General features: G+C 42.4%; 2 protein-coding genes across 3 annotated transcripts in view; both read left to right on the top strand.

Moving 5' to 3' along the window:
* The window catches only part of LOC111951976 (kinase non-catalytic C-lobe domain-containing protein 1-like), a 58,247-nt gene extending 34,006 nt beyond the window's left edge, over positions 1-24,241 (top strand). Inside the window, 14 exon segments of one of the 2 annotated variants that reach the window (XM_023970366.3) lie at positions 2,455-2,597; positions 5,353-5,446; positions 5,542-5,639; positions 7,243-7,442; positions 8,088-8,201; positions 11,285-11,432; positions 11,797-11,967; positions 13,848-14,063; positions 14,328-14,410; positions 14,639-14,792; positions 15,039-15,161; positions 15,632-15,691; positions 18,444-18,601; positions 20,387-24,241. In XM_023970366.3, the coding sequence (XP_023826134.1) occupies positions 2,455-2,597; positions 5,353-5,446; positions 5,542-5,639; positions 7,243-7,442; positions 8,088-8,201; positions 11,285-11,432; positions 11,797-11,967; positions 13,848-14,063; positions 14,328-14,410; positions 14,639-14,792; positions 15,039-15,161; positions 15,632-15,691; positions 18,444-18,601; positions 20,387-20,618 (1,994 nt within the window). In that variant the 3' untranslated portion in view covers positions 20,619-24,241. 2 annotated transcript variants of the gene reach the window in all.
* A 46-nt stretch (positions 24,242-24,287) lies between these two features.
* Positions 24,288-25,518, top strand: vox (ventral homeobox). Its single transcript, XM_023969899.2, has 3 exons — positions 24,288-24,591; positions 24,702-24,934; positions 25,146-25,518. Exons 1-3 carry the CDS (start codon positions 24,288-24,290, stop codon positions 25,383-25,385), a joined length of 777 nt encoding a protein of 258 aa, XP_023825667.2. The 3' UTR covers positions 25,386-25,518.
* Positions 25,519-25,544: the final 26 nt, after the last annotated feature.

The raw sequence follows: 25,544 nt of genomic DNA, 5'->3' as shown, positions 1-25,544 counted from the left end.
AGATCCTCTCCACGTCACCTGGAGCGGCCTGCCAGGTAGGATGCAATCCAAAAGTGTGTAGAGCCTGAGACGCCCAGCCCTGAGAGGGTGGAGAGGAGGATCTGATGGTTCACAGTGTTGAAGGTAATGGATAGATTTAGGAGGATGAGAACAGAGGATAGAGATTTAGCTTTTGGCAGTGTGGAGAGCCTCCGTCACACTGAGAAGAGCAGTCTGTTGAGTGACTCGTTTTGAAGCCTGTCTGGTTAGGGTCAAGAAGATTGTTCTGAGAGAGATAGCGAAAGAGTTGGTCAGAGACAGCACGCTCAAGTTCTTTGGAAAGAAAATAAATAAGGGCTACCGGTCTTTAGTTTTTGACGTCACAGGAGTCAAGTAGGAAAGAAATGAATCGAAGGCAGACGTCAGGGGGTTGAAGTCACCAAGTACGAAGAGCGGTAAGCCATCGTCAGGATATTAGCTTACCAAGGTGTCAAGCTCATTGAAGCACTCTAAGGACACCTGGTGGGCGATAAATGACAACAATGTTAAGCTTGAGTGGACAAGTGACCGTGACAGCATAGAATTCAAATGAGGAGATGGGCAGGTGAGACAGGAGAAAATAAATACAAATTTCCACTTAGGAGAAATGAGTAGCCCTGTGCCACCACCGTGACAACCAGATGCTCTCAAACTGAACTATGAGAGTAAACGTAGTCAGATGAAGAGAGAGTAGCTGGAGTAGCAGTGTTCTCTGGGGTGATCCATATCTCCGTCAGGTCCAAAAGGTCAAGGGACTGAAGGGCAGCATAGGCTGAGATGAACTAGGCGTTCTTGACCGCAGATCGGCAGTTCCAAACGCTGCCAGAGACCAGGAATTCCACATGGGTTGTGTGCGCAGGGTACACTAAACTAGKAGGGTTGCAGCCAAGGGGTGGGGAGCGTCTGTAAAGCCTACGGGGAGAGGAGCGAACTAGGATTGAAAACACACACATAGTTGCCAAAGCTACAAAAGAGCAAAATGAGATTGAGAATAACTAGGGAAAATACTCAAGGGAGACAGTGGTGTGGAGCCTTCCTCTCATAACACTGCAGAACCTTCTCTGTTTCGGCGACCATCTTAGTTTTGCGACGAGACCGCTGCTTACAGCTGCCGCTTTGAAAACAGGCAAGACTGAAGTTCTAATTGCTAATTGCCTTGCAAAAGGTGAAGAGCACACAAGCACACCTCCCGGTACTAATTGCTGATTGCCTAGGAGAGGTGAAACCACTCCAATACAGCCACTGATTACCAAAACAACAACAGTCACAAATTGCCCTGCCTCTTAATCCTGGTTGATGTGTCAACAATCATCTGCACGTTAATAGCATTCAGCAGTTCACACACCAAGTAGACTACTGGGAAGACAGGCAGCACTTAAAGGAGATGGCCCTAGCTAGCAAAAACAAAGACAGTAATTATACTTAGAATGTAGATATCAGGAGTCCTCTAGCAATATAATTTAGCACCATTACTTCACAACTGTCATTACAGTTACCATTACTTCACAACTGTTATTTATCACTGTTACCAGTACTTCACAACTGTCATCACTGTTAGCGTTATCATGATAAATGTCTGTGAGATGACCTAGTTAGATGAAGTTGTATACTGTAGCGAGATGTTGTGACAAATCCAGCTTTGAATGGCAGTTGAATCAAGTTGTTAGGCGAATGATTGGCGGTTGGATTAAGTAGTTAAGAGCACGGTTTATTCAAGACGGCTCAAATCACGCTGTGATGTTACAATGATCTCCTCAGCTGGAGAGAGTTGTTGTGGAAACAGGCACAGGCACAGTCACTTCCTTTCCATCTACACGCCCCAATACATACAATTAGCATAATGCACACGCAAACAAACACCTAAAGACCCATTGGTAACAAACACTGCACACTTGCACACTGCACACATCTTCAGTTTCACACAAAATACTTTGTGTGAGATGATAAATCAGAGCAAAAATAGTCTGCTCACGCTGTAAGGTGGAGGACGCCTGTGATGCAGAATCAAACAATATAACAAGGTTAGCATTTAACAGCATACCATAAAACAAATTTAATAGAGCCTTTCACCAAAAGAAAGCTTCAGCCTTGCGAGAATAACACCTCTCAAATTCTCTGCACACACGGATGTGTGCATGAACACACACACAAACACACATACAGACTGCCTGACCCATCCATTTTCTCTCTCTTCCTGCTCTGCCATGTTTCCTGGTCCAGGATTGAGAGCTGCTGAGTGTTTGGTTAAGGGGGCTATGGAGAGTGCCGAGCATCCAGTGGGGGGCGGCGATGAAAGCCCCTCTGAAGCTGACTCTCTATGGGGGACGGACGAGCCACTGAGGGTGGGCCACCGAGGCCAGATGAGCCCTGACTGCTGCGAGGACATGGAGGACACAGAATCTCTGGTGTCTCATTGTCTCCTCTCCCCCAGCTCAGGAGCAGAGGAGTCCAGCCACAGCCTCAGCCCAGCCTGGGCCCTGGCCTTCTATGGAGGGGACTGTTTTAGTCAGGATGTGGTGGAATATGCTAGGAACTTGGGACAGCATAGTGAGTCCCCGTGCCTGGAGCTGAAAACACAGGTGGGTAACCTGGGAGGAAAAGCCATTGAGCTTAAATATAATAGACTAGCTATGAGTGATGACAGACCATACAGATACCATGGTCTCAATGTTTGGAATAGTGCTTTTTTTGTAAATGTGTAAATATGTGACTCTCATTTTAGAAGACGTGGTAAATGTATACTGTCTGATACTTCAAAGATTCAACATGATTAGTTACTACTTTCTACCAAATGGTACATAATGAAAAAGTTACATGCATCTGAAATAAACAATAATTAGTTATTATATCATAATTATGTGATTATCTATATAAATGCCAGAGAACAAGCAGACTAAAATAAAGCGAAATCATGTTTAATGTTTAAGGCAAGTAGTGTCATTGCCTGAGGCTGTTCTAATTKTACTGTTCAACATTCACTTAATGCTCACTATATTAAAAGGACTCCTCTCTCTTTAAAATTGATTTTATCCAGGTAGTGTTTGTTGCATTGCAGCCAATGATGAAGCCCTATTCATTTCGTTATGGCATTACGGTAATGCCAATTACATAGGAGTGGCACTTTTGATATAAAGCATGCACTTTCTATTAGTCTCATCCATCTCATTTAAAATGAATGGATTGAATGATGACCTATCGTAGAGAATGTGCTACTCCCTTGCAGTTTGAGCATGCACAAAATAGTATCATTGACATAATTTACTATGAATAATTTACTAATTTACTAATGAATAATTAAATGGTAATTAGACTTTCAGTCAAACTCCATGTTTGGATAAGTGCATGCATTTCATGAAAAAGCTATGAGATTATTAGTTAAAACCAAGCAAAACAACATTATTAGCTGAAGCAAATCAGCATATAATCATGATTTGAGGTGAACAGGAAGAGAGTTGGAGGTTTTAGGGTAATTGTGGCACATTATTTTCTCCATATCTATCTACCCTTCGACATAAAATCCATTAGCATGTGTAATAGAATAATGATGGGCTGTCCTTCTCTCTGTATGCTTTGATGGTACTGATGTACGTTTATCTGCTCCTTCACTGGAATAGTCTGACTGCCCCACTCTCATACCTTAAAAACCGACTGCTTTTAAAAAAGCAACAAATCCCTTTGAAAGCGGCCTATGTGGCATCGATATGAGTCAGAAACAGTTATTCTAGTGTCAAAATGTACTACAAAGTATAAATAGTCAGTCATCAAGTCAGTCTTGTCTAAAATGGAGTTTGGAACATCTGTGCGTCACAACGGGTAAATGAAGGTTGGGTTTTGATTTGACGATGTCCATTTGCCCACTAACATGGGGGTGAACAGCTGTGTTGTTTGCTCTCTATCAAATAGCATAGACAGTGAGACAGACCTGCCCGGCAGCTCCGACTTTGTTTACATAAGACAAGTCACACATATATTTACTTCAGAAATAGAGCACCAAAAAACGTAATGTAAACTTGCGCAACTAAAACATCCTCTGCAAAAACGTCAAAATTATTTACAGATTTCTTGAGTTATATTAGGTTAATTCTGGTGATTTTGATGATGTGAAATAGGCTTATGCGTCTACAATGTCTCATGAGGGAAAAAACATAATTAACCAAARGCGGAATCGGTCAGGAAACACACCTCCAAGACTGAAATCTTGTTTTTCTAATGAGCAACAGATAAACATGCTTGCTAATCAGCGTGTTCAGTGGCTCTTTAAGAGCCATGGGTCCATATCGGTGTTATATTGTAGACTCTAAAMCCCTGTTTCCATTGGCACTTTGAAGTTAACCCGGGTTGGGCTTGCCTTGGTTGGCTAGATCGAATTGTTTCCACCACAGCCTCCAGAAATGAGAAATTATGTCATGTTGCTAGGTAGCCAATATGTGACTGCAGCTGGTTTAGCAAATGTTGCTAGCTAGCTTTTAATTCCCTCTAACCATGCTGTAACTAATGTTACCCCATACCAGTGCCAGCCAGACTCAGAGCCATGTATTTAGCTTGCTAACATGAACTAGCTAAACAGTTAGTATTGTCACTAGCGTAACAGGCTAGCTAATTAGCTTAATTCCTACCTTGCTTGCCACGGCTTTGGCTATTAGCTAGCTAGCTAACCAAGCAAACCAGACAGGTTTGATATAATGTAGCTAGCTAGCTTTCAATACGACCTGGCCTGCTAAAAGTCCTGCTAGCCCACATTAGCCAGCTAACTAGCTTGTTTCAACTCTAATTTGCTAGCTAACGTTAGGTAGCTAGTATTCGAGGGCTGACTGTTCTCATAAAAGTTTGTGTAGTGCAAAAATGTATGAAGGGTCCAGCTATGGTGGTAATTCGTGTAATGTCTGACTACTGCAGTACTGATTGTCCATGTGCTAGCTAACAGCAACAAGCCCAGACGAGCAAGCTTAAAGTTGTCAGCATCCAGTAGTGATCAGCCGGTGGTTGCATAGTAACGGCGTCACCAGCCTGAATTCGAATCGAGCTGGCACCGGTTATGAAACTGGGCTGCGCTGGTCTGGGGTTCCCTCGACAATTTGGCCCTAATTTTAAGTGTCAGTGGAAACGGGGCTTAAAAGGCTCTTCATGTACTGTATATATATATATATACACCTTTGGGAAAAGGGTTAATAATGGGTTCTTCGGCTATCCCTGCTATGACAACATTTTCACCCAACGAACAAAAAAAAGGGGGTTCCTCCAGGGACAGCCAAAGAACCCTTGACAGTTCTAAAGTGTACGATCTGAATGGCTTGGTGTCTACTTTGTTTTATGCATTAAATGTTCTACTTGTAGGAGCTTCAACAGCAGCTTATGATCGAGACGAAGAGTCTGAAAAAGACCAGACATTTCTACCAAAAGCTGCTCCATCAAGAGAGAAAAAACAAACGTACCAATCAATCCCTCATGACTTTTACAATTTCTACTATGGGGTTGATACATAGAGAAATAAACACGCCATTTCAATGTGTTTTTCTGCTGAAGGTTCGGATGCTAGGTTGATGCTGTCCAAACTCAAAGTCCAGCTTGAGGAGTTGAGGTCCAAAGTGGAGTTTCTAGACTCTATAAAGAAATATCTGGAGGTGCGGACAGGTTGAACAGAAATAATACTAACACAAAGCAGGCCATAAAGTGCCTTCGGAAAGTATTCAGACCCCTTGACRTTTTCCACATTTTGTTACGTTACAGCCTTCATCTAAAATTGATMAAATAAAACATGTTAGRCTTCAATCTACACACAATARTGTATAATGACAAAGTGAAAACAGGTTTTTAGAAATGTTTGCAAATTTATTGCAAATAAAAAACGGATACCTTATTTACATAAATATTCAGACCCTTTGCTATGAGACTCGAAATTGAGCTCAGGTGCATCCTGTTTCCATTCATCATCCTTGCGATGTTTCTACCACTTGATTGGAGTCCACCTGTGGTAAATTCAATTTATTGGACATGATTTGGAAAGGCACACTCCTGTCTATATTAAGGTCCCACAGTTGACAGTGCATGTCAGAGTAAAAACCAAGCCATGAGGTCAAAGGAAATGTCCATAGAGCACAGAGAGGATTGTGTGGAGGCACAGCCAAACTGAGCAATCGGGGGAGGAGGGCCTTGGTCAGGGAGGTGACGAAGACAGAGTTCCCCGGTGGAGAAGGACAACCATCTCTGCAGCAGTCCACAAATCAGGCCTTTATGGTAGTGACCAGACAGAAGCCACTCCTCAGTAAAAGGCAAATGACAGCCTGCTTGGAGTTTGCCAAAAAGGTACCTGAAGACTCTCAGACCATGAGAAACATGATTCTTTGATCAGATGAAAACAAGATTGAAGTCTTTGGCCTGAATGTCAAGTGTCATGTCTGGAGAAAACCTGGCACCATCCCTYCGGGGAAGCATGGTGGTGGCAGCATCATGCTGTGGGGATGTTTTTCAGTGGCAGGGACTGGGATACTAGTCAGGATTGAGAGAAAGATGAATGGGGGAAAGTACAGAGAGAATCTTGATTAAAATCTGCTCCAGAGCGCTCAGTACCGCAGACAGGGGRCAAGGTTCACCTTCCCACAGGAAAACAACCCTAAGCGCACAGCCATGACAATGCATGAGTGGCTTCGGGACAAGTCTCTGAATGTCCTTGAGTGGCCCAGCCATTGCACGGACTTAAATCCGATCAAACATCTTTGGAGAGACCTGAAAATAGCTGTGCAGCGACGCTTCCCATCCAACCTGACAGATCTTGAGAGGATCTGCTGAGAAAAATGGGAGAAACTCCCAAAATACAGGTGTGCCAAGCTTGTAGTGTCATACCCAAGAAGACGCGAGGCCAAAGGTGCTTCAACAAAGTACTGAGTAAAGGGTCTGAATACTTAAGTAAATGTGATATTTGAGTTTTTAAATGTAATAKATTTGCAAAAAAATTCGAAACTGTTTTTGCTTTGTCATTAAGGGATATTGTGTGTAGCTTGATAAGGAAAAAACGATTTAATCAATTTTAGAATAAGGCTGTAACGTAACAAAATGTGGATGAAGTCAAGGGGTCTGAATACTTTCCGAATGCACTGTACATTGCACTGTACACTCCCATATCACAGATTGTTTGTTGGTTCTGATTGGTTGTTGGTTCAAATCATTGATTGGTTACTGGTTCTGATGGATTGTTGGTTCATATCTGAGCCTGGTTGTTTTGGTCAGGTTCTGAGTGTGGATCAATGGGGTGTGGATGTGTCCCTCCTTCCCTCCCTGGCAGCCTCTGATCCAGGGAGCCCTCTGGATCTCCAGCCCTCAGAGGATCCTGCCGTGTTAGGATTGGTGTCTTTGTCTGGGGCAGGGACAGGGAAGAGCAGCCTACAGGCCGCCACACCCCTGGATTTCATGTCCTACCTCTATGCCAGGTAACACTAACTATATATCAGGTTACAGTAAAAGGTTTAGGTTAAAATAATACATMAACTATTAAACCCATGAGTGTGGTTAACAGTGTATTAGCAAGTATGGTTTAAATCAGGGCTTTCCTATTCCCGCTCTGGAGGGCCGAAACACTTCTGTTTTTTGTTTCTACCTTGTAGTTAATTGCACTCACCTGGTGTCCCAAGTCTGAATCAGTCCCTGATTAGAAGGATGAAAACCAGAGGTGTTTTGGCCCTCCAGGACCGGAATTGTAGCCTCGCAAAGCCGCCTTATCCTGCAAGCTTACATAAAACGTTGCACGGATATCATTTTATGTAAGCTTGCAGGGTCAGGTGGCTTTGAGGCTACTGGAAATGGGCAGCCCTGTTTTAAATGGTGGCCCTCTAGTGGTCAATGTGTTAAACTGAGCATCACAGTTTACTGTCCATCATCATGCCTTTGATTGCTGAGAAAATGTAACATTAATTTATGCCTACATAGGGCACAATAAGACATTTCTGTTCATTTATATCTGTGTCCAAACGTGTTTCACTGATTTGTCCTAATTCTTTTAGACATGTGTGGTGCGATCGCTTAGATATTGCATTCAACAGATAAACTGAACTCTTTTCTAACTCCTCCTCTGACAGAAATGCTCCATTGGAAGGTTACATCCAACAGTTCCTGTACACGTACCGCTATTTCTGTACCCCTCAAGAACTCCTTCAGTTCCTGATGGACAAATTCACCAGTGCAGCAGCAGGGTATGTAGGCTACCATGGCAGAAATGGAAACAGACATAAAACAAAATAGATTTTCATGCTCTTTGGATGGTGGCCTGACACCCTGTGTTTGCATAGAAATATAATTGGAATGTACATTCTAGTCGTTCTATTTCTATGGTTTTGAGTCTGTAGAATTAATGTCTGGTCTAATAATTGTCTATGGTAAAGTGCTAATTGAAGAAATTAATAAGAAAATGTATGGCCACTTGTAAAATAAAAATGAAGCCTAATTGGCAGTACTACTATAACTGTCTGTATAAAATGTGGCGAAACAGCATTTTCCCCAGTACTTTAGAAGCAGCAGTATCTACCGGACCAGTAACTTCTCAGCACATTTCTGCTTCTTAGTTCAAAATGAACCTGCTCTGTCGCAGTCCGCCATTGTAAACTATTGAAGACTACACGCAGAAAAGTCGTGSTATTTTGTATTTGAGCAATATGATTGGCCATTCATTCAAGAATCACTACGCTTTTGAACCTGTAGTGCCACCTCTGCTTCCATAACATTAGAATGAGGTCAAATAAGAAAACTGTAAACATGGGCCTGTTTAAACAAGGATCACATTTTTGCACAACTATAATTATGTTGGCGTGAATGCTGCCTTTGAAAATGAGCTACATTCTATCATACTTGTCTTATTCATTTTACTTCATGAAAATTTGACAAAATGGTTTAACATTGACAACATAATTCAAAACCAGTAAGCTGCGATTGGGATAAGTCCAACATTCTTCCAGCATGTTTATGAATTTGTTACTTGAGTGTATGAATCCAGAATGGAAGTCCTTTGTTGCAATAACTGAATATTATCAAAGTTTGATTGAATAGGGCCAGACAATTCAATTAGCCAGCTTTTCCATTCCTTTCCATCGTTTTCTGCAATACTCTGATTACATCATCATTCAAATGAAATAAAACTGTATTTGTATCGGACCGTTTTACAAAAGGAAATTCATAGCACATGATTTTCTGAAATCCACAGAAATCATTTGCTTTCCTAACTAACAGTGTTGTCCATATTCTGCCTTTTTGTTCCCATCTCCTGAGAGAAGATCTCGCTGCCTTCATTTAAATTCTTCTATACATTTTTTGTCCTGTTTTCTTTGTGGGCAAACAGTATATGCCTGTTCAGGGTCCCCTTGCGATGGAAGCGTTTCCCACAGTCACATGATTTCTCTCRTGTGTGACACTTTATATGCATTTTCAGGTATTATATTTAACCTTTATTTAACTAGACAAGTCAGTTAAGAACACATTCTTATTTACAATGACAGCTTACCGGGGAACAGTGGGTTAACTGCCTTGTTCAGGGGCAGAACATCAGATTTTTACCTTGTCAGCTCGGGGATTCGATCCAGCAACCTTTTGGTTACTGGCTATCTGCCGCCCCATTAGGGACTCCTTGCGAGTGAAGCTTTTCCCACAGTGACCGCAGCTAAATGTTTTCTCCCCTGTGAGTCATATGTTTTGTTAGGTTTTCCATATACTTTTTTCTCTAAGTGAATCCTCAAGTGTGTCTTCAGCCTACCAATCTCAGGGAAGCATTTGCCACAGTCAAGTCAGTGGTGAGTTTTTTTTTTAGACATGGTGCTGGGTTATCTCAAGGGTGTTTTTGTACACAATGGAAGGTTGGGATCTAATGGTAGTTGATGTCAAGTCCTACTGGGTCGCTACTTACGACTGAGCTGTGACTGGAGGCATTGTTTTTGATTATCTGAAGGGTCACAAGGAATGTGGAGACCCATTAGGTGGGTCACAGTGCGAAAAGGTTTGAGATTCAAGGGCTTAGTCCCTCTCGGTCATCCTGATCACATTCCCTTTTCACACAGGCAGGAGTGAAATCGAGTCTTTGGTGTAAAAAATTCCCTTGAAGCTGCTCTTCCTGCTGACTGGTCCTGAGTTCCTCCTGTTTCTCCTTAATCTGTGTGGGCTCTGTCCTCCTGCACCAGACTGGGTCTCCACTGCTGCTCACAGTGCTGCTGCTCAGGGCTAACCCCGTTAGAGACAGCAAGAGAGAACCAGAGGGAGTCCATTCTACATAGTTTTATCTCCGGTGTGATCTGCAACAGTCTTCGCAGCCGGTCATTCTCCTCTTTAGATCGGGAAATCTACTCCTGGTACTCTGCTACCACATTCTCTACTACTGCAAGAATCTCTATGGCAACCGCCGATAACAAACGCTCATTCAGAAACATGCTCGGAGACTGGATTTTAGCCATTTTGAGTGGACCCTTGAGTACTCGGTTCAATGGATCTTAAGTTCACACAAGGAATGTTGAAAATCAAGACAAACCTGCCTCCAATTCTAGTTCTCTGTTTTCCTCTTCTTTTGTTTTTCATCAGTTGTAAAGCCCAGAATGAACAACAGCAGCGCCAGCTGGACGGGTGGCTGTTCTGGGGTAGATGAGAACAAAAATGTGGATTGAGAAATGTTGCTCTAGAGCGGGGGTGTCTAACTTATTCCATGGAGTACCTAGTGTCTGATTCTTTTGGTTTTTCCTTTTTTTTGGCAGATTTTTGGTTTTTCCTTTCAATTAAGATCTAGACAACCAGGTGAGGAGAGTTACTTACTAATTAGTGACCTCAATTCATCAATCAAGTACAAGGGAGGAGCAAAAACCTTCAGACAATCGGCCCTCCATGGAATGAGTTTGACAGGTGCTCTAGAGGAAGTTGGGTTCTGGGCTAGGATAGATAGCTGGAGGGAGTTGCAGACTCATGTCTAGCACACAGAGGGAGAGGGAGGGTGASTACAGACATATGTTTTTTCCCCCCTACAGTAGAGTTGGTCTCAAAACATGAAATCATGAAACCCCAGGCCTGAATCACTTCTCAGAATATCAGGCCTGACCCGGGCAGAAAATCAACTCTATTTTCAGAGGAATTTTCAGAGGAAGTAGCTAGCCAGAATTAATTTTACTCTTTTGTAATAATGACATCTTTTTTATAGCTAATTTTCACCTTTTAAATACATTGAAGATGATCTGTGTAACTAGAATGTCCGGTCTAGATATTCTATTTCTGTGCTTCTGTGTGATCTTCACATTCCTTTTTCTACCAGAGGTGGTCCAGATGGGTCAGGGGACAGTGCTAAGGTGTACCACCGGAGTCTGGACGTGCTGCAAACCTGGCTGACTGACTACATAATGGTGGACTTCAGGCCCAAGTCCAGCCTGCTGATGACCCTGGAAAACTTCCTCACCACTGAAGTAATTACAGAGCTGATCAATCATCAATTCATCACAAAAAAGCTAAATCCAGCCACTCAAGAAATTAATCATTTGGATTAATGTCTCAACTGGTCCGGCAGGAAGCCTAGCGGTTACGAGTGTTGGGCCAGTAACCAAAAGGTTGCTGGTTTGCTTGTCCGAGCCAACTAGGTGAAAAATCTGTCTGTGCCCTTGAGCAAGGCATTTAATCCTAATTGCTCTGGATAAGAGCATCTGCTAAATGATGTAAATGTCAACTAATTAGCGAAATCTGTAGCAGTGTTGTTGCTCTTGTCTATTTTTCAGTGTTTAGACATGCAATACTCTGAAGGATGGGTTTTGTAATGATCTGGTTCTTATTTAGGTGTCTCCYGTAGACAGTAGAGGAGAGAGGCTTTTGACTGCTCTTCAGAGGTCTCCCAGGAAGAGGTGGAGCCAAGGCTGTGGGAGCCCAATCAGCATGCAGGAGGATGATGGCGCACTGTCTGCCCATAGCTRATGCAGAAAATCAGCTATTGAGTACCCTGGAAGGAAGGTCCATAAAAGGATTATTATGAGTGTACTGTTATGTTGATGTTTTTCTTGCCAGAAAAGAAAATGGTTGGATCAAAGTACTGGAAGTTTGTCTGGCTCAAAAATAATCCTTTTACTCTATGTATTTCAACTGATGGGGACCGTCAGAGCTGCGTTGTATTCATTACGTGAATAATATGTTACATTAGCATCAAACATTGGCACCAAAGGGAAGAAAAGGGACTGAGTAAATGAGGGACTACCTGGACTTGTCCAATAAGAACCACAGTGTGTGCCCTAATCAGTACAGCGACGTGTATATACAGTGCTTTCAGAAAGTATTCATACCCCTTAACTTAGTCCACATTTTGTTGTTACAGTCTGAATTCAAAATGGATTAAATATTTTTCTCTCTCACCCATCTAGACAAAATACCCCATAATGACCAAATGAAAACATGTTTTTAGAAATGTTTGCAAATGTATTGAAAATTAAATACAGAAATATCTAATTTACATAAGTATTCACATAAGTATTCAATACATGTTAGAAACATCTTTGGCAGTGATTACAGCTGTGAGTCTTTCTTGGTAAGTCTCTAAYAGCTTTGCACACCTAGATTGTACAATATTTGCACATTGTTCTTTTTCAAATTCTTTAAGCTCTGTGTAGTTGGTTGTTAATCATTGCTAGACAGCCATTTTCAAGTCTTGCCTTAGATTTTAAAGCCGGTTTAAGTCAAAACTGGAACTYGGCCACTCAGGAACWTTCAGTTTTGTCTTGGTAAGCAACTCTAATGTATATTTGGCCTTGTGCTTTAYATTATTGTCCTGCTGAAAGGTACATTTGTCYCCCAGTGTCTGTTGGAAAGCAGACTGAACCAGGTTTTCCTRTTGGATTTTGCCTGTGCTTAGCTCTATTCCATTTAATTTTAMCCAYCAAAAWACTRCCTCTTCCTTGCCGATAACAAGCATACCCATAAAATGATGCTGCCACCACCATGCTTAAAAATATGAAGAGTGGTACTCAGTGATGTGTTGTTGGATTTGCCCCAAACATAACACTTTGTATTCAGGACATAAAGTACATTTCATTGCCACATTTTAAAAAAAGTTTTACTTTAGTGCCTTATTGCAAAATGCATGTTTTGGAATATTTTTTATTTTGTACAGGTTTCCTTCTTTTCGCTCTTGTCATTTAGGTTAGTATTGTGGAGGAACTACAATGTTTTTGATCGATCATCATTTTTCTCCAATCACAGCCATTCAACTCTGTAACTGTTTTAAAGTCACCATTTGCCTCATGGGTAAAATCCCTGAGCGGATTCCTTTCTCTCCGGCAACTAAGTTAGGAAGGATGCCTGTATCTTTGTAGTGACTGGGTGTATTGATACACCATCCGAAGTGTAATTAATAACTTGTCCATGCTCAAAGGGCTATTCAGTGTCGCTTTGGATTTTGTTACCCAATTGGTGCCCTTCTTTGCGAAACGTTGGTTGATTCTGTCTTTGAAGTTTACTGCTCGACCAGGGACCTTACAAATMATCTGTATGTGTGGGGTACAGAGATGAGGTAGTCATTCAGAAGTCATGTTCAACACTATTATTGCACATGCAACTTCTTATGTGACTTGTTAAACATATTTACTCCTGAACATAATTAGGCTTGCCATCACAAAGGGGTTGAATACTTATTGACTCAAGACATAAACATTTCTAAAAACATAGTTCCACTTTGACATTATGGGGTATTGTGTGTAGGCCAGTGACACTAAATGTAATCCATTTTAAATTGAGGCTGTAACACAACAAAATGGGGGGGAAAGTCGAGGGGTCTGAATCATTTCTGAAGGCACTGTATGTATTCAAAGCCAGAACCTTTCTAAGTTGATGTATCTCTGTAGAGCTTCCAGTGGAGGATATCCAGGGTGGTTGAGCCCCAGTCGACCCAGCCTAAAGACAAGGCCTACTCCATAGCAGCAGCCCTGCCCCGGCCCTACTACACCTCCCTAATGGATGACATCTCCAGTGCCTGCCTCAGAAGCGAGGAGAGACACCCCTTTAGTCAGAGTGAACACAGTGCCCACCACGCGGCACAGCAACTCACTCTACTGCAGCAGGTACACACTGACATGCACACATGCACAGCCCACCAAATCATCCTGCTGCAACATATACACAGGCATACAATTTCTACCTCTCTCATGCAGTCACACTCACCCACAAACATTGTCATTTATAAACACGAGGTGGAGACAAATCACTCCTTTACAAATTTAAAACAGATTCACAGACCTACAGTGTTTATTTACATTTACATTTGAGTCATTTAGCAGATAAATGTGTAAAATAAACTTCTTCTTTTTTTTTTTCTCCAAATGCAGGAAATGTTTCAAGGCTGTCACCCAATTCATTTCCTCAACTCTAAATCTCAAGGAGTCAGGGACAAAGCTGTTAGTGTCACCAAGTGAGTAAATATTCCCTGCGCTCCAAATATTTCAGTGGCTTTTCAGTCAAATTTGTTTGAAGTACCAAATGAGTACACCAGAATGCATAATCTGAACACATTATCACTTGCTAGATAATGAGACATTCGTTCCAGTCAGCCACTGCATCCCTGACAATTTCTGTGACARAAAATAAACCATTCATCTACAGCCCAGTCTCTCGTCTGACTGCCTGTCTTCTGCCACAGACATGCGTCACACTCTGTTCCTCCAGTAGAGGGCAGCAGTCTATTTGMTAATGAAGGGACTCCACATGACAGCCACKTCCAACAGCTACTGAGATATGCCGACAGCGTCTCCAATTGGGTCTCTGCAGAAATCGTCATCTGTGATTCGTTAAAGGTGAGATCTACTAGTAATGAGGCTACAACTCTGTTGGACAGTACGGTGTGATCTCTATATCGATGTGCATCATTCATTCATTGAACACACACACATCATTTATTTTAATTCACAGTCAGTCATTGTCCATTGAATCTAATTACACGAGAGCCATCAGATGCACTTATATGATGTATTCTTTGTTTTCTATAATGATTTGTGTGAATGCATGACCATCGGATCTCTCGTCTTCTTTTCTTGCTGCAGATCCAAGCGGCTTTGCTCACCAAGTTTCTCCTAATTGCCAAACACTGCTATGAGTCAAGAGACTTTGCCACGGCAATGCAGGTCCTTGGAGGCCTGGAGAATGTGATTGTCAGGCAATTACCGGTAAGTCTGCGTGCCTGCGTTTGAAACGCCACTCTATTCCCTACATGCTGTACTGCACTACTTTTGACCAGAGCCATTTCGGAATCACCCCATGAAAAAAAGAATATATTCTACAGAGACAGGTGGAACGTTTGTAAAGTAACGTACCTCTTAGGCCCTTAATGAAGGGAAATGTCTCTTTTAATCTGCGGTTATGGAAGCCAGAACATCAGAATTTGTGTTGCAACAAGATGTAGGAGGAAGTAAGAGCACAGACAATGGGTGCTTACCCCATGAAGTGCAACAGAAACGTCCGGTTTAACTGTGTAAGTGTAACAACTGAAATTGATGTGTTCTTGTTGTTTCTCCATGTTCTAATAATATTCTACCTGTTCTAGTCAATGCTGAACTTTAAGGGAGTAAAGCTTCCGTAAGTGTGAGACAGATTTATTGGTTCTTGCTAAATGAAACACCTCTTCTCTTGCCGATAGGCTTGGAAACATCTGTCTACCAAGGTGTGTGAGGTCCTTGAGGATCTGCGAGCCGTGCAGGTGAGGCGTGTGTGTGTGTGTGTGTGTGTGTGTGTGTGTGTGTGTGTGTGTGTGTGTGTGTGTGTGTGTGTGTGTGTGTGTGTGTGTGCCCTCTGCTGTACCAGAGACGTGGGGCTTCAGGCAAATAAACCGAAAGAACAACACCTTCAAYCAGCACATCTGTGTGTGAAATTCTGTGACATGCTCACAGCTGGCCAGCATTTTGTTACATTCATTTTTTTACTGATTTATTTAAACGATTGTTAGATAGAAACTAATCTTGTGCTATCACACCGTATTCTCATTTCAGAATGGCTGAAGGCTGGTGTAAAGTACTCAAGTAAAAATACTTTAAGTATTTATTTATGTAGTTTTTGGGGGGTATTTTTACTATTTTTGACAACTTTTACTTCACTACATTCCTAAAGAAAATAACGTACTTTTTACTCCATGCATTTTACCTGACATCCAAAAGCACTTTTTAACTTTTGACAGAAATAGTCCAATTCACGCACTTACCAAGAGAACATCCCTGGTCATCCCTACTGCATCTGATCTGGCGGACTCACTAAACCCACATGTTTTGTTTGTAAATTAATGTCTGAGTGTTGGTGTTTGCGCCTGGCTATCTGTAAATTAAAATTGGGCCATCTAAACTTAGCAAAAAAAAAGAAACGTCCCTTTTTCAGGACCCTGTCTTTCAAAAATAATTCGTAAAAATCCAAATAACTTCACAGATCTTCATTGTAAAGGGTTTAAACATGCTTGTTCAATGAACCATAAACAATTAATTAACATGCACCTGTGGAACGGTCGTTAAGACACTAACAGCTTACAGACAGTAAGCAATTAAGGTCACAGTTATGAAAACTTAGGACACTAAAGAGGCCTTTCTACTGACTCTGAAAAACACCAAAAGAAAGATGCCCAGGGTCCCTGCTCATCTGCCTTAGGCATGCTGCAAGGAGGCATGAGGACTGCAGATGTGGCCAGGGCAATAAATTGCAATGTCCGTACTGTGAGACGCCTAAGACAGCGCTACAGGGAGACAGGACGGACAGCTGAACGTCCTCACAGTGGCAGACCACGTGTAACAACACCTGCATAGGATCGGTACATCCGAACATCACACCTGAGGGACAGGTACAGGATGGCAACAACAACTGCCCGAGTTACACCAGGAACGCACAATCCCTCCATCAGTGCTCAGACTGTCCCAATAGGCTGAGAGAGGCTGGACTGAGGGCTTGTAGGCCTGTTGAAAGACAGGTCCTCACCAGACATCACCGGCAACAACGTCGCCTATGGGCACAAACCCGCTGTCGCTGGACCAGACAGGTCTGGCAAAAAGTGCTCTTCACTGACAAGTCGCGGTTTTGTCTCACCAGGGTTGATGGTCGGATTCGCGTTTATCGTCGAAGGAATGAGCGTTACACTGAGGCCTGAACTGTGGAGCGGGATCGATTTGGAGGTGGAGGGTCCGACATGGACTGGGGCGGTGTGTCACAGCATCATCGGACTGAACTTGTTGTCATTGCAGGCAATCGCAATGCTGTGCGTTACAGGGGCGACATCCTCCCTCATGTGGTACCCTTCCCGCAGGCTCATCCTGACATGCCCCTCCAGCATGCCAATGCCACCAACCATACTGCTCGTTCTTTGCATGATTTCCTGCAAGACAGGAATGTCAGTGTTCTGCCATGGCCAGCGAAGAGCCCGGATCTCAATCCCATTGAGCATGTCTGGGACCTGTTGGATCGGAGGGTGAGGGCTAGGGCCATTCCCCCCAGAAATATCTGGGATCTTGCAGGTGCCTTGGTGGAAGAGTGGGGTAACATCTCACAGCAAGAACTGGTAAATTTGGTGCAGTCATTGAGGAGGAGATTCACTGCAGTGCTTAATGCAGCTGGTGGCCACACCAGGTACTGACTGTTACTTCTGATTTTGTCCCCCCCTTTGTTAAAGGGACACATTATTCCATTTCTGTTCGTCACATGTCTGTGGAACTTGTTCCGTTTATGTCTCAGTTGTTGAATCTTGTTATGGTCATACAAATATTTACACATGTTAAGTTTGCTGAAAATAAACGCAGTTGACAGTGAGAGGAAGTTTTTTTTGTTGCTGAGTTTGGTTTGCATAATATAAGGGGTTGAAATCATTAACTTTTACTTTTGATACTTAGTATATTTGTATTTGAGCAATTTCATTGATTTTTGATATTTAAGAATATTTAAACCAACTACTTTTACACTTTTGCTCAGGTAGTATTTTACTGGGTGACTTTTACTTGAGTCATTTTCTATTAAGTTATCTTTACTTTTACTCAAGTATAACATTTTAGGACTTTTTCCACCACTGGTTATATATTTATTTTTATTTATTTAACCTTTATTTAACTAGGCAAGTCAGTTACGAACAAATTCTTATTTACAATGACAACCTACCCCGGCCAAACCCGGACGACGCCGGGCCAATTGTGCGCCGCCTTATGGGACTCCCAATCACAGCCGGATGTGATTCAGCCTGGATTCAAACCAGGGACTGCACTGAGATGCAGTGCCTTAGACCGCTGCGCATATAAAACCAAACTCGACGGAAAATATTCTCAAGTAACACACAGTACACGTGCCGACCTTGCAAAGAGGAGGGATTTTGCTCAACTTTATCAATGTTATAAATCAGTGGAAGAGTAAGACATCTGTTTGTGAATGCTCTTTCTCTCTCTCACTCACTCTTTTTTTCCCTCTCTCCCCTCCCCCTCCCTCTTTGTCAGGTCTTTCTGAAGAGTGATAACCTGTGTCTGATGGGAGGAGAGCATGTGGGGAGGAGACCCACCCTCCCTGCTGTCCACATCCTGGCCATGCACATCCAACAGCTGGAGATAGGAGCCTTCACTCTGACCAGTGGCGCCTACAAGTGGCCAAAACTCAGGTGAATGAACGCAATGCAATTTCTCAGGGCCAGTTTCCTGGACACAGATTAAGTCGTGGACTTAAAAGGATGTTTTAAGGAGAATCTGAATGGAGTATTTGAAAGTGGGTTTAAATCAAGGACTAGGCTTATTTAGGGTCCGGGAAACCGGCACCTGGGCCTGTATTCACAAACTGTCTCAGAGTAGGAGTGGTGATCTAGGATCAGTTTAGTCTTTTAGATCACAATGAATAAGATTATATGGACAGGGAAAATGTGATTCTAGATCAGCGCTCCTAATCTGAGATGCTTTGTGAATACATGCCCAGGATTATGTTTAATCTGAGTCTAGAAAATCGTGTAGCCTACACAAGGCCTATACACTCAAAATACTTGCCTATAGCGTTTATTTGGATGTATCTACATTTGAGATTAATTTTGGTCACCTTTGCACTGACAGCGATATCAACCTGACACTCATTGATAAACGGCATAAACTTGAGATTAACTTTCTCCCTCGATGTAACGAAGTGGGCCAAATTGCCATCAAACAAGTTTCCCTGTGTCCTTCTACCCACTCAAATATGGCGGCCAGATGCTGGGTTCACAGAAAGTCGCGGCGGACGATAATGACACAGCTGCTTATTCTGTGGCAGTCGTGTACGATTTGGGTTCCTCTACTAAAGCTAGCACACAGCCAGATGGTGTATCGGGGATGGGGTGTGATATTAGGAGATGTGGCACACCAGGTGCTCCGAGACGCATCGATGTTGACAGATGCTGTGGTCATAAGGGTCACGGTGAGAGGCAGCATCACAGCTGGTTATGATAGACCCTAGGTTCCCCGACTACTCTGGAAATCAGGTCACTTACTGTACTGTATATTGTGCAAGTGTTCAGTAAAGGGGTGGCAAACTATGTTTATGTTTCTGCCGCAGATGAACAATAGCAAACTCATTTTTCTCCTTTTCACTCTCTCTGTCTGTCTTGTTCTCCATCTCCATGGTGGCCCCAACTTTTACCGCTGCATTTGTCCTCATTTCCTGTACTTTCTTGTCACCCCTCTCTGCCACTTTATCTGCTTCTTTCCCCCACACACTCTCTCTCTCTCTCTCTCTCTCTCTCATAACATCTCATGCACTCTACGTCTCATCTCTTCTCTCTCTCTCTCTCTCTCTCTCTCTACTCATACTCTCTCTCTCTCATCTACTCTCTCTCTCTAGCATACGAATTAAGTGAAAAATTTCTAAATCTTGCAAAGTAGTCTCTATCTCATCACGTCTTCTAATCTCTCCATAACTCTCACTATATCAACAGACTCAGTCTAACTTCTCAGCGTTCTCTCTGTCGTCCTACATCACTCCGTGCTCTCTTCTCTCTCTCTTCTCTCTCTCTCCTCTCTCTCTTCTTCTCTCTCTTCTCTTCTCCTCTCTCTCTCTCTCTCTCTTCTCTCTCTCCTCTCTCTCTCTCTCTCTCTCCGTCTCTCTCTCTTCTCCTCTCTTCTCTCTCTCTCTCTCTCTCTCTCTACTCCTCTCTCTCTTCCTCTTCTCTCTCTCTCTCTTCTCTCTCTCTCTTCTCTCCTCTCTTTCTCTTCTCTCTCCTCTCTCTCCTTCTCTCTTCTCTCATCTCTCTCTTCCTCTCTTCTTCTTCTCCTTTCCTCTTCTCTCTCTCTCTCTCTCCTTCCTAACACTCTTCTGCTCTCTCTCGTTCCTCTCTTCTCTCTAACCCTCCTTCAATCTCTCCGCTCTCCTTCACTCACTTCTCTCTCTCTCTCTCTCTCTCTCTCTCTCCTTCCTCACTCTCCAGGACCATAGCCAAGGTGGTGAGTCAAGTGCATGCATTCCAGGAGACGGTGTACTCCTTCACGCCTGACCCGGGGCTGCAGGCCTACATAAGACTAAGAATAGCCCACCTCGGCGGCTGTGACATCCCCCTGCTGGCTGCAGACAACGAGGCCAACTTCTACCACAACCCCGCTGACCGACACACCCGCAGGATCCAGGACACACTGAAGAGGGTGAAGGCCACCTTCCAGTGACCCACATCCTTGCTGATCTAGGATCAATTTGGTCTATTAAGTGATAATGAATATGATTATATGGACAGAGAGGACCTATTCCTAGCCCTGGTCAGACAACTACTCAACAGACTCCATCCCCTCCACACCCCACTGGGTTCCATTAGTAGCAGGGACTGGGTGGGTGTCTGGGAAAACTGTTCATTTTTCTCTCTTTATTGGTAATAACTTTTTTTGTAAGAATCCAGCTCAACCTCCCACATTGCACCCCATAGCCTGACAACCCACCGCGCACATCCAACTCATTGATTCTCTCCAAAGCGGGTTACAATGTCAGGTGAAACGTTGAATGTTTTTTTTTTTGATATTGGGATGAGGAGAGTAGAAAACAGTATATGACTTTTAAAAATCCTTCTGGTGGAGGCAAAATGCGTTTCTTTTACACGAATTGTGATTGCTAGTTTCCCGAGACAACATAATGATGATAATGTGCAACAATGTTTCATAATGAGTTGACGTAATGTCTTTAATTCACTGAGTGTACTCATGTATTATAGCTAAATTAGATATTTTGATACAACCACAGATAGCTAATGACATTTTCATCCCTCCGGAGCACAATTTCAAATACATTGCCAATGGCTATTTGACATGATAATTACAGCATTTCAAGATACAAAAAAAATATCAAAATCATGATGTATTATGCTATTACGACTAAATMATTTCAAATACCTGAATAATTGCTATAGTTCCATACACTAACTGTTTTTAAAACAAACGTTAATGTTGCAATGTAACTACGGTGTATATAGGCAACAAATTGTTGCATAGTCATACTTGCAAAAGTGAAATTAGATTATTTTCTAAACATGTGATTTGCAAACTAATTGAAACAACTACAATAAATATTTTAACAGATTGAGGTTGATTAATGCTAAAACATCATGAAATCGTCTTTTTTTCCCCCAGTCAGAAAATATATGAACATACCATGCATGTGTCAAAACAAAAAATACAAATTTGCATAATAATACTACCATATTTAGCACATTGACATCTTATTAAGTTAATTATCGTTTAAATTATGTATTTAATATGAGAATTAAGTGCTGTAGTTACAATTATTGTATGCCTCCTGGCACTATTTCAAGCGTCTAAAAACGCAAAGTAAGCTACCTTGTAATCTTTCATGTTTCAGAGTCTGATGTAAATGTGCTAAATATGTTAGTTTATGCCAAATGCCCATTTTTCGTGTTTTCCCACATATGTTCATATATTTTCTGACTGAAAGAAAAGTTCATGATTTCTATATAATTCATCAACCAGGGGACGAGAATGTAGCCCACCGTGCTTAATAAAATGAGAAGCAAACTCAATGTATGAAAATATGTATTGTATCCTACTTATGTTTTTGTATGGATTTATAGCAATACAACAAACAAACAAAAACTACCTGATCACCGAGGATCGGAGAGCATGCGACAGTGGCAGACTCATTGTGTGCGTGTGTCGGGGGTGTTATAGTTGTGCGTCCAATTTGTCTCCGYCTACTAAGGACGTTGCCACAGAGGCGAGGAAATATGCTCTGTATGGAAGCGACTTCCCCCGGCGGCGTCCGGTGAGGAACGGACAGCTTCCATTGTTATCTGACGMGATCAGGGCACCTCTTCAAAGCACACGAGATAAAGGGTCGTAATTGGGAGGCTGAGAAGCAATAGTCAGATCATCGATAAAGGAGACATTCAATATATCCTTATCTGCATTGTCATAGCTAAGCGATCATTTTAGGGTTATTGTCCCGTAGCTGCTGGGGGTATTCCATCTGAAGAGACTGAAACACGTGAAGGGCTTCGCCATACAGAGAGAAGGGACACCTGGCGACATTGGCCTGGTTGGATCATTTTGGGTTGACCAAATTTCTTCAACTTCCCATTTCTAGARGTTTTTGGACATTCTTTCTGGATAACATCTGTCTGGAATGCAATTTTGGATAGGCCTATTTGGGGATACTTTACGCAGTTGTAAGCTATGCAAAACCACATGTGCTGTAGCCATTGTAGGCGTTTTTCAGACTTCTTTACAGCTTGCTCTCCACTATTTACATTACAATCAAACCTGATTGTGTTGCTACTGTAATACCTTTGATCTGTAWTGTTTAAACCGACTGCGCCAAATGCTGTCTATTGGGCCAGTGGCGCCAGTGCTCACCGGGGTATCGAAGAGGTGTTAATGCTAAACCATTAGAGCAGTATTTTACTTGCCTTTGCTTTACATTTGATTTTAGTGTCGTGGAAAGGGGCTGATATTTAGAAAGGAATGATGTAAATGATCGGACTGCAGGCTGAACAATGTTGGTGGTTATATTGCATATTGTGTAAAATCATTTAAATAATGTATTTCAAAGTGGTCAACTATAAAGGATTATAAAATAGCATTCCATTCCCATAAAATCCTAGAGGCCACAGTGATTGCCTGAAATGTATGCGTACGATCCTGGACCGGCAGAAAACGTTTCAATCAGGTGTGGGCAGAGCTCCACCACTTTTGGTTTAGTTTAATGAAAGATATTGACGCAAAAGCGTTAAAGGGAGGGGCAAAGGGCTGTTTTTAGACCGATTAGCCTCATGATTTGTCAACTCGTGCACAAATTCTCTGTCAATCATTTTTTATTTAAAAAGGTCTAGGTAGCCTAGTCAGCCCAAATTGAATCAATAATCACAATAGACTTGGAGTTATTAGGCCTACACTTGCGTAGGGCAGGCCTACATGATGCAAACATGTACAAAGCAGTTATATTGTCCAATCATGTTGCTGTCACTGTTTCTGTGTAGGCTAAAGGAAACACCCCTGTTAGTCTAGCTTTAAAATAGAATGAATATGAACAAGTACAAGGTTGCTGCAGTTTGACAGGGGTTTCATCCTCCCCAAGGCCAGGAGTCTGCCAATACTTTTTTTTTTTTAACCATGTGACTTGATTAGAAAAACTCTGGTCCCATCATAGCCCATATAAAACCTTTTTTACAACTGKTTAATCACGTAATACTGTAGAAGGTCTGGAGTTTTACCTGTTTAGGTTACCAGATCAGGATAAACTACTGGCCCCAGGAACAAAGATCACCCCAGCACTCTGGAACCTGTGGTGCCACCTCTGGTGTCACGTCTCACTAACTTGTGTTGCAGCATGGTGTTACAGGTTAGGTCCTATTGAGGTTTCCTTTTTATTAGGTCCTAGGCCTATGGCAAATCCTGTTATCTTGATTAGATAGTGTTTTTAATTGGTCTGCTGTTTTCAGTGRGAACTACTCGTTCTGGAATACAACTTAAACCTCAAGTTCTTAGTTTTATTAAATACACACACTGTAGGCGTTTGTGTCAACATATAATATCCTTTGAACTATGATGCAGAGGAGGACTCTCCGCCTCTGTGTGTGATGTTTCGCTATACTTTCAGCCAAGGCAGACAAATGCATGAGCTCAACTGGTTCTCACAGACGTGGTGGCGCCAGGCTTTCACACAATCACAGGATGTGTAAAGGCTTCAACAACGAGGCATTAGGCCTCAATCACTGGGAATCGATCAGGCGTTAACACGCCTTTGCAGATGCAAATTCTTAAGTTGGTCGGGACTTTATATGGAGGGCCCTCAACAGGTCTTGTCACAACATTCTCTGACCCTCCTTAGATAGTATGCTGACCAACACAGGGCTCCTAGAAGCAAACATGGTCAAGGTCTTCTCTGTAGACTGGCTCGCACAGAGCAATCACAACACCAACCCGAAAGAAGGACCTGTGGATACTATACCAACCTACTTCAGACCCCATGTTCCTTGTATGGTCCAGCCTCAACCGCCAACATTTTATAACAAGGTCTACCTCCAACCAAAACCAAAGACCACGAGGGTTGAACTCACGGATTCCACTGAAGAACCCCAAAATCTAGAATCCAGGTTGAGCTCACCTCTGCATCCGATAACATGCTCTTCCCCAAGTCGTAAGTACAATTTACTATACGATACAATGATAATAACAATAAAACATATATTTTACATGATTAACGGTGGTGTTTTATTGAAGTGTATTCACTGACAACTGTTATCACAGTTTCAGAAAAAAGCGGGTACACCTCGGGGTATGACAGTGAGGCTGCCTCCTCGGAATGTCCCTCTGTGGAAGAGGCGAGCGAGGGAGAGAGAGACGGGGGCCAACGACGTGTGCGTACTAGGTTCACACCGGAGCAGATAGAAAAGCTGGAGAAGATTTTCACCAAGCACAAATATCCAGATGCTGGAGAAAGAGTCAAAACGGCACTGAAGTTGAACCTCTCMGAAACTCAGGTAAGAAAATAAACTAAATGTAGAGTACCCACTGGACACGGATGTCAATTCAACGTCTATTCCACGTTGGTTCAAACAACGTTGACTCAACCCGTTTGTTCCCAGTGGGTATGCACATTATTGTCATTAGGCCTATACAATGTGRATTTATATTTCATTCGATTACATTYGTGTTCATTTGGTTCTGATCCATTTTCATGTTATGTTTCAGGTGKGAACTTGGTTTCAGAACAGGAGGATGAAACTGAAAAGGGAGCTCCAAGACTTGCGCGCAGAGTACCCAGTTCAGTCTCAGATGATGTTCCAGCCCATGCGACCATTTCAGTACCACGGCTTCGGTGAACAGCAACTCTCCCCCGCTGCAAACCACGTGATATACCAGCCCATGGTGCAACAGATCCCCATGGAACAGATGGTTTCTCATCAACACCCGTTCGCACATTTCTACTAAGGACATTAAACTACAGACTGAACTTTCCACTCTAACACTTTAAAATCAAGTGCAATCTAGTTGTTGTTTTTTCTTGGACGTGATTTTTTTCTTTTCTTCTTCTTTAAAGATGTACAGATGTTAAAAGTATATTTATAATTCAATAAAGTCAATCTTATA

Source organism: Salvelinus sp. IW2-2015, linkage group LG25 (genome assembly GCF_002910315.2).
Source record: "Salvelinus sp. IW2-2015 linkage group LG25, ASM291031v2, whole genome shotgun sequence".
Classification (NCBI taxonomy): Eukaryota; Metazoa; Chordata; class Actinopteri; order Salmoniformes; family Salmonidae; genus Salvelinus; species Salvelinus sp. IW2-2015.
Note: the sequence above shows the minus strand (reverse complement) of the source record. Positions and strands in the feature narration are given on the sequence as shown.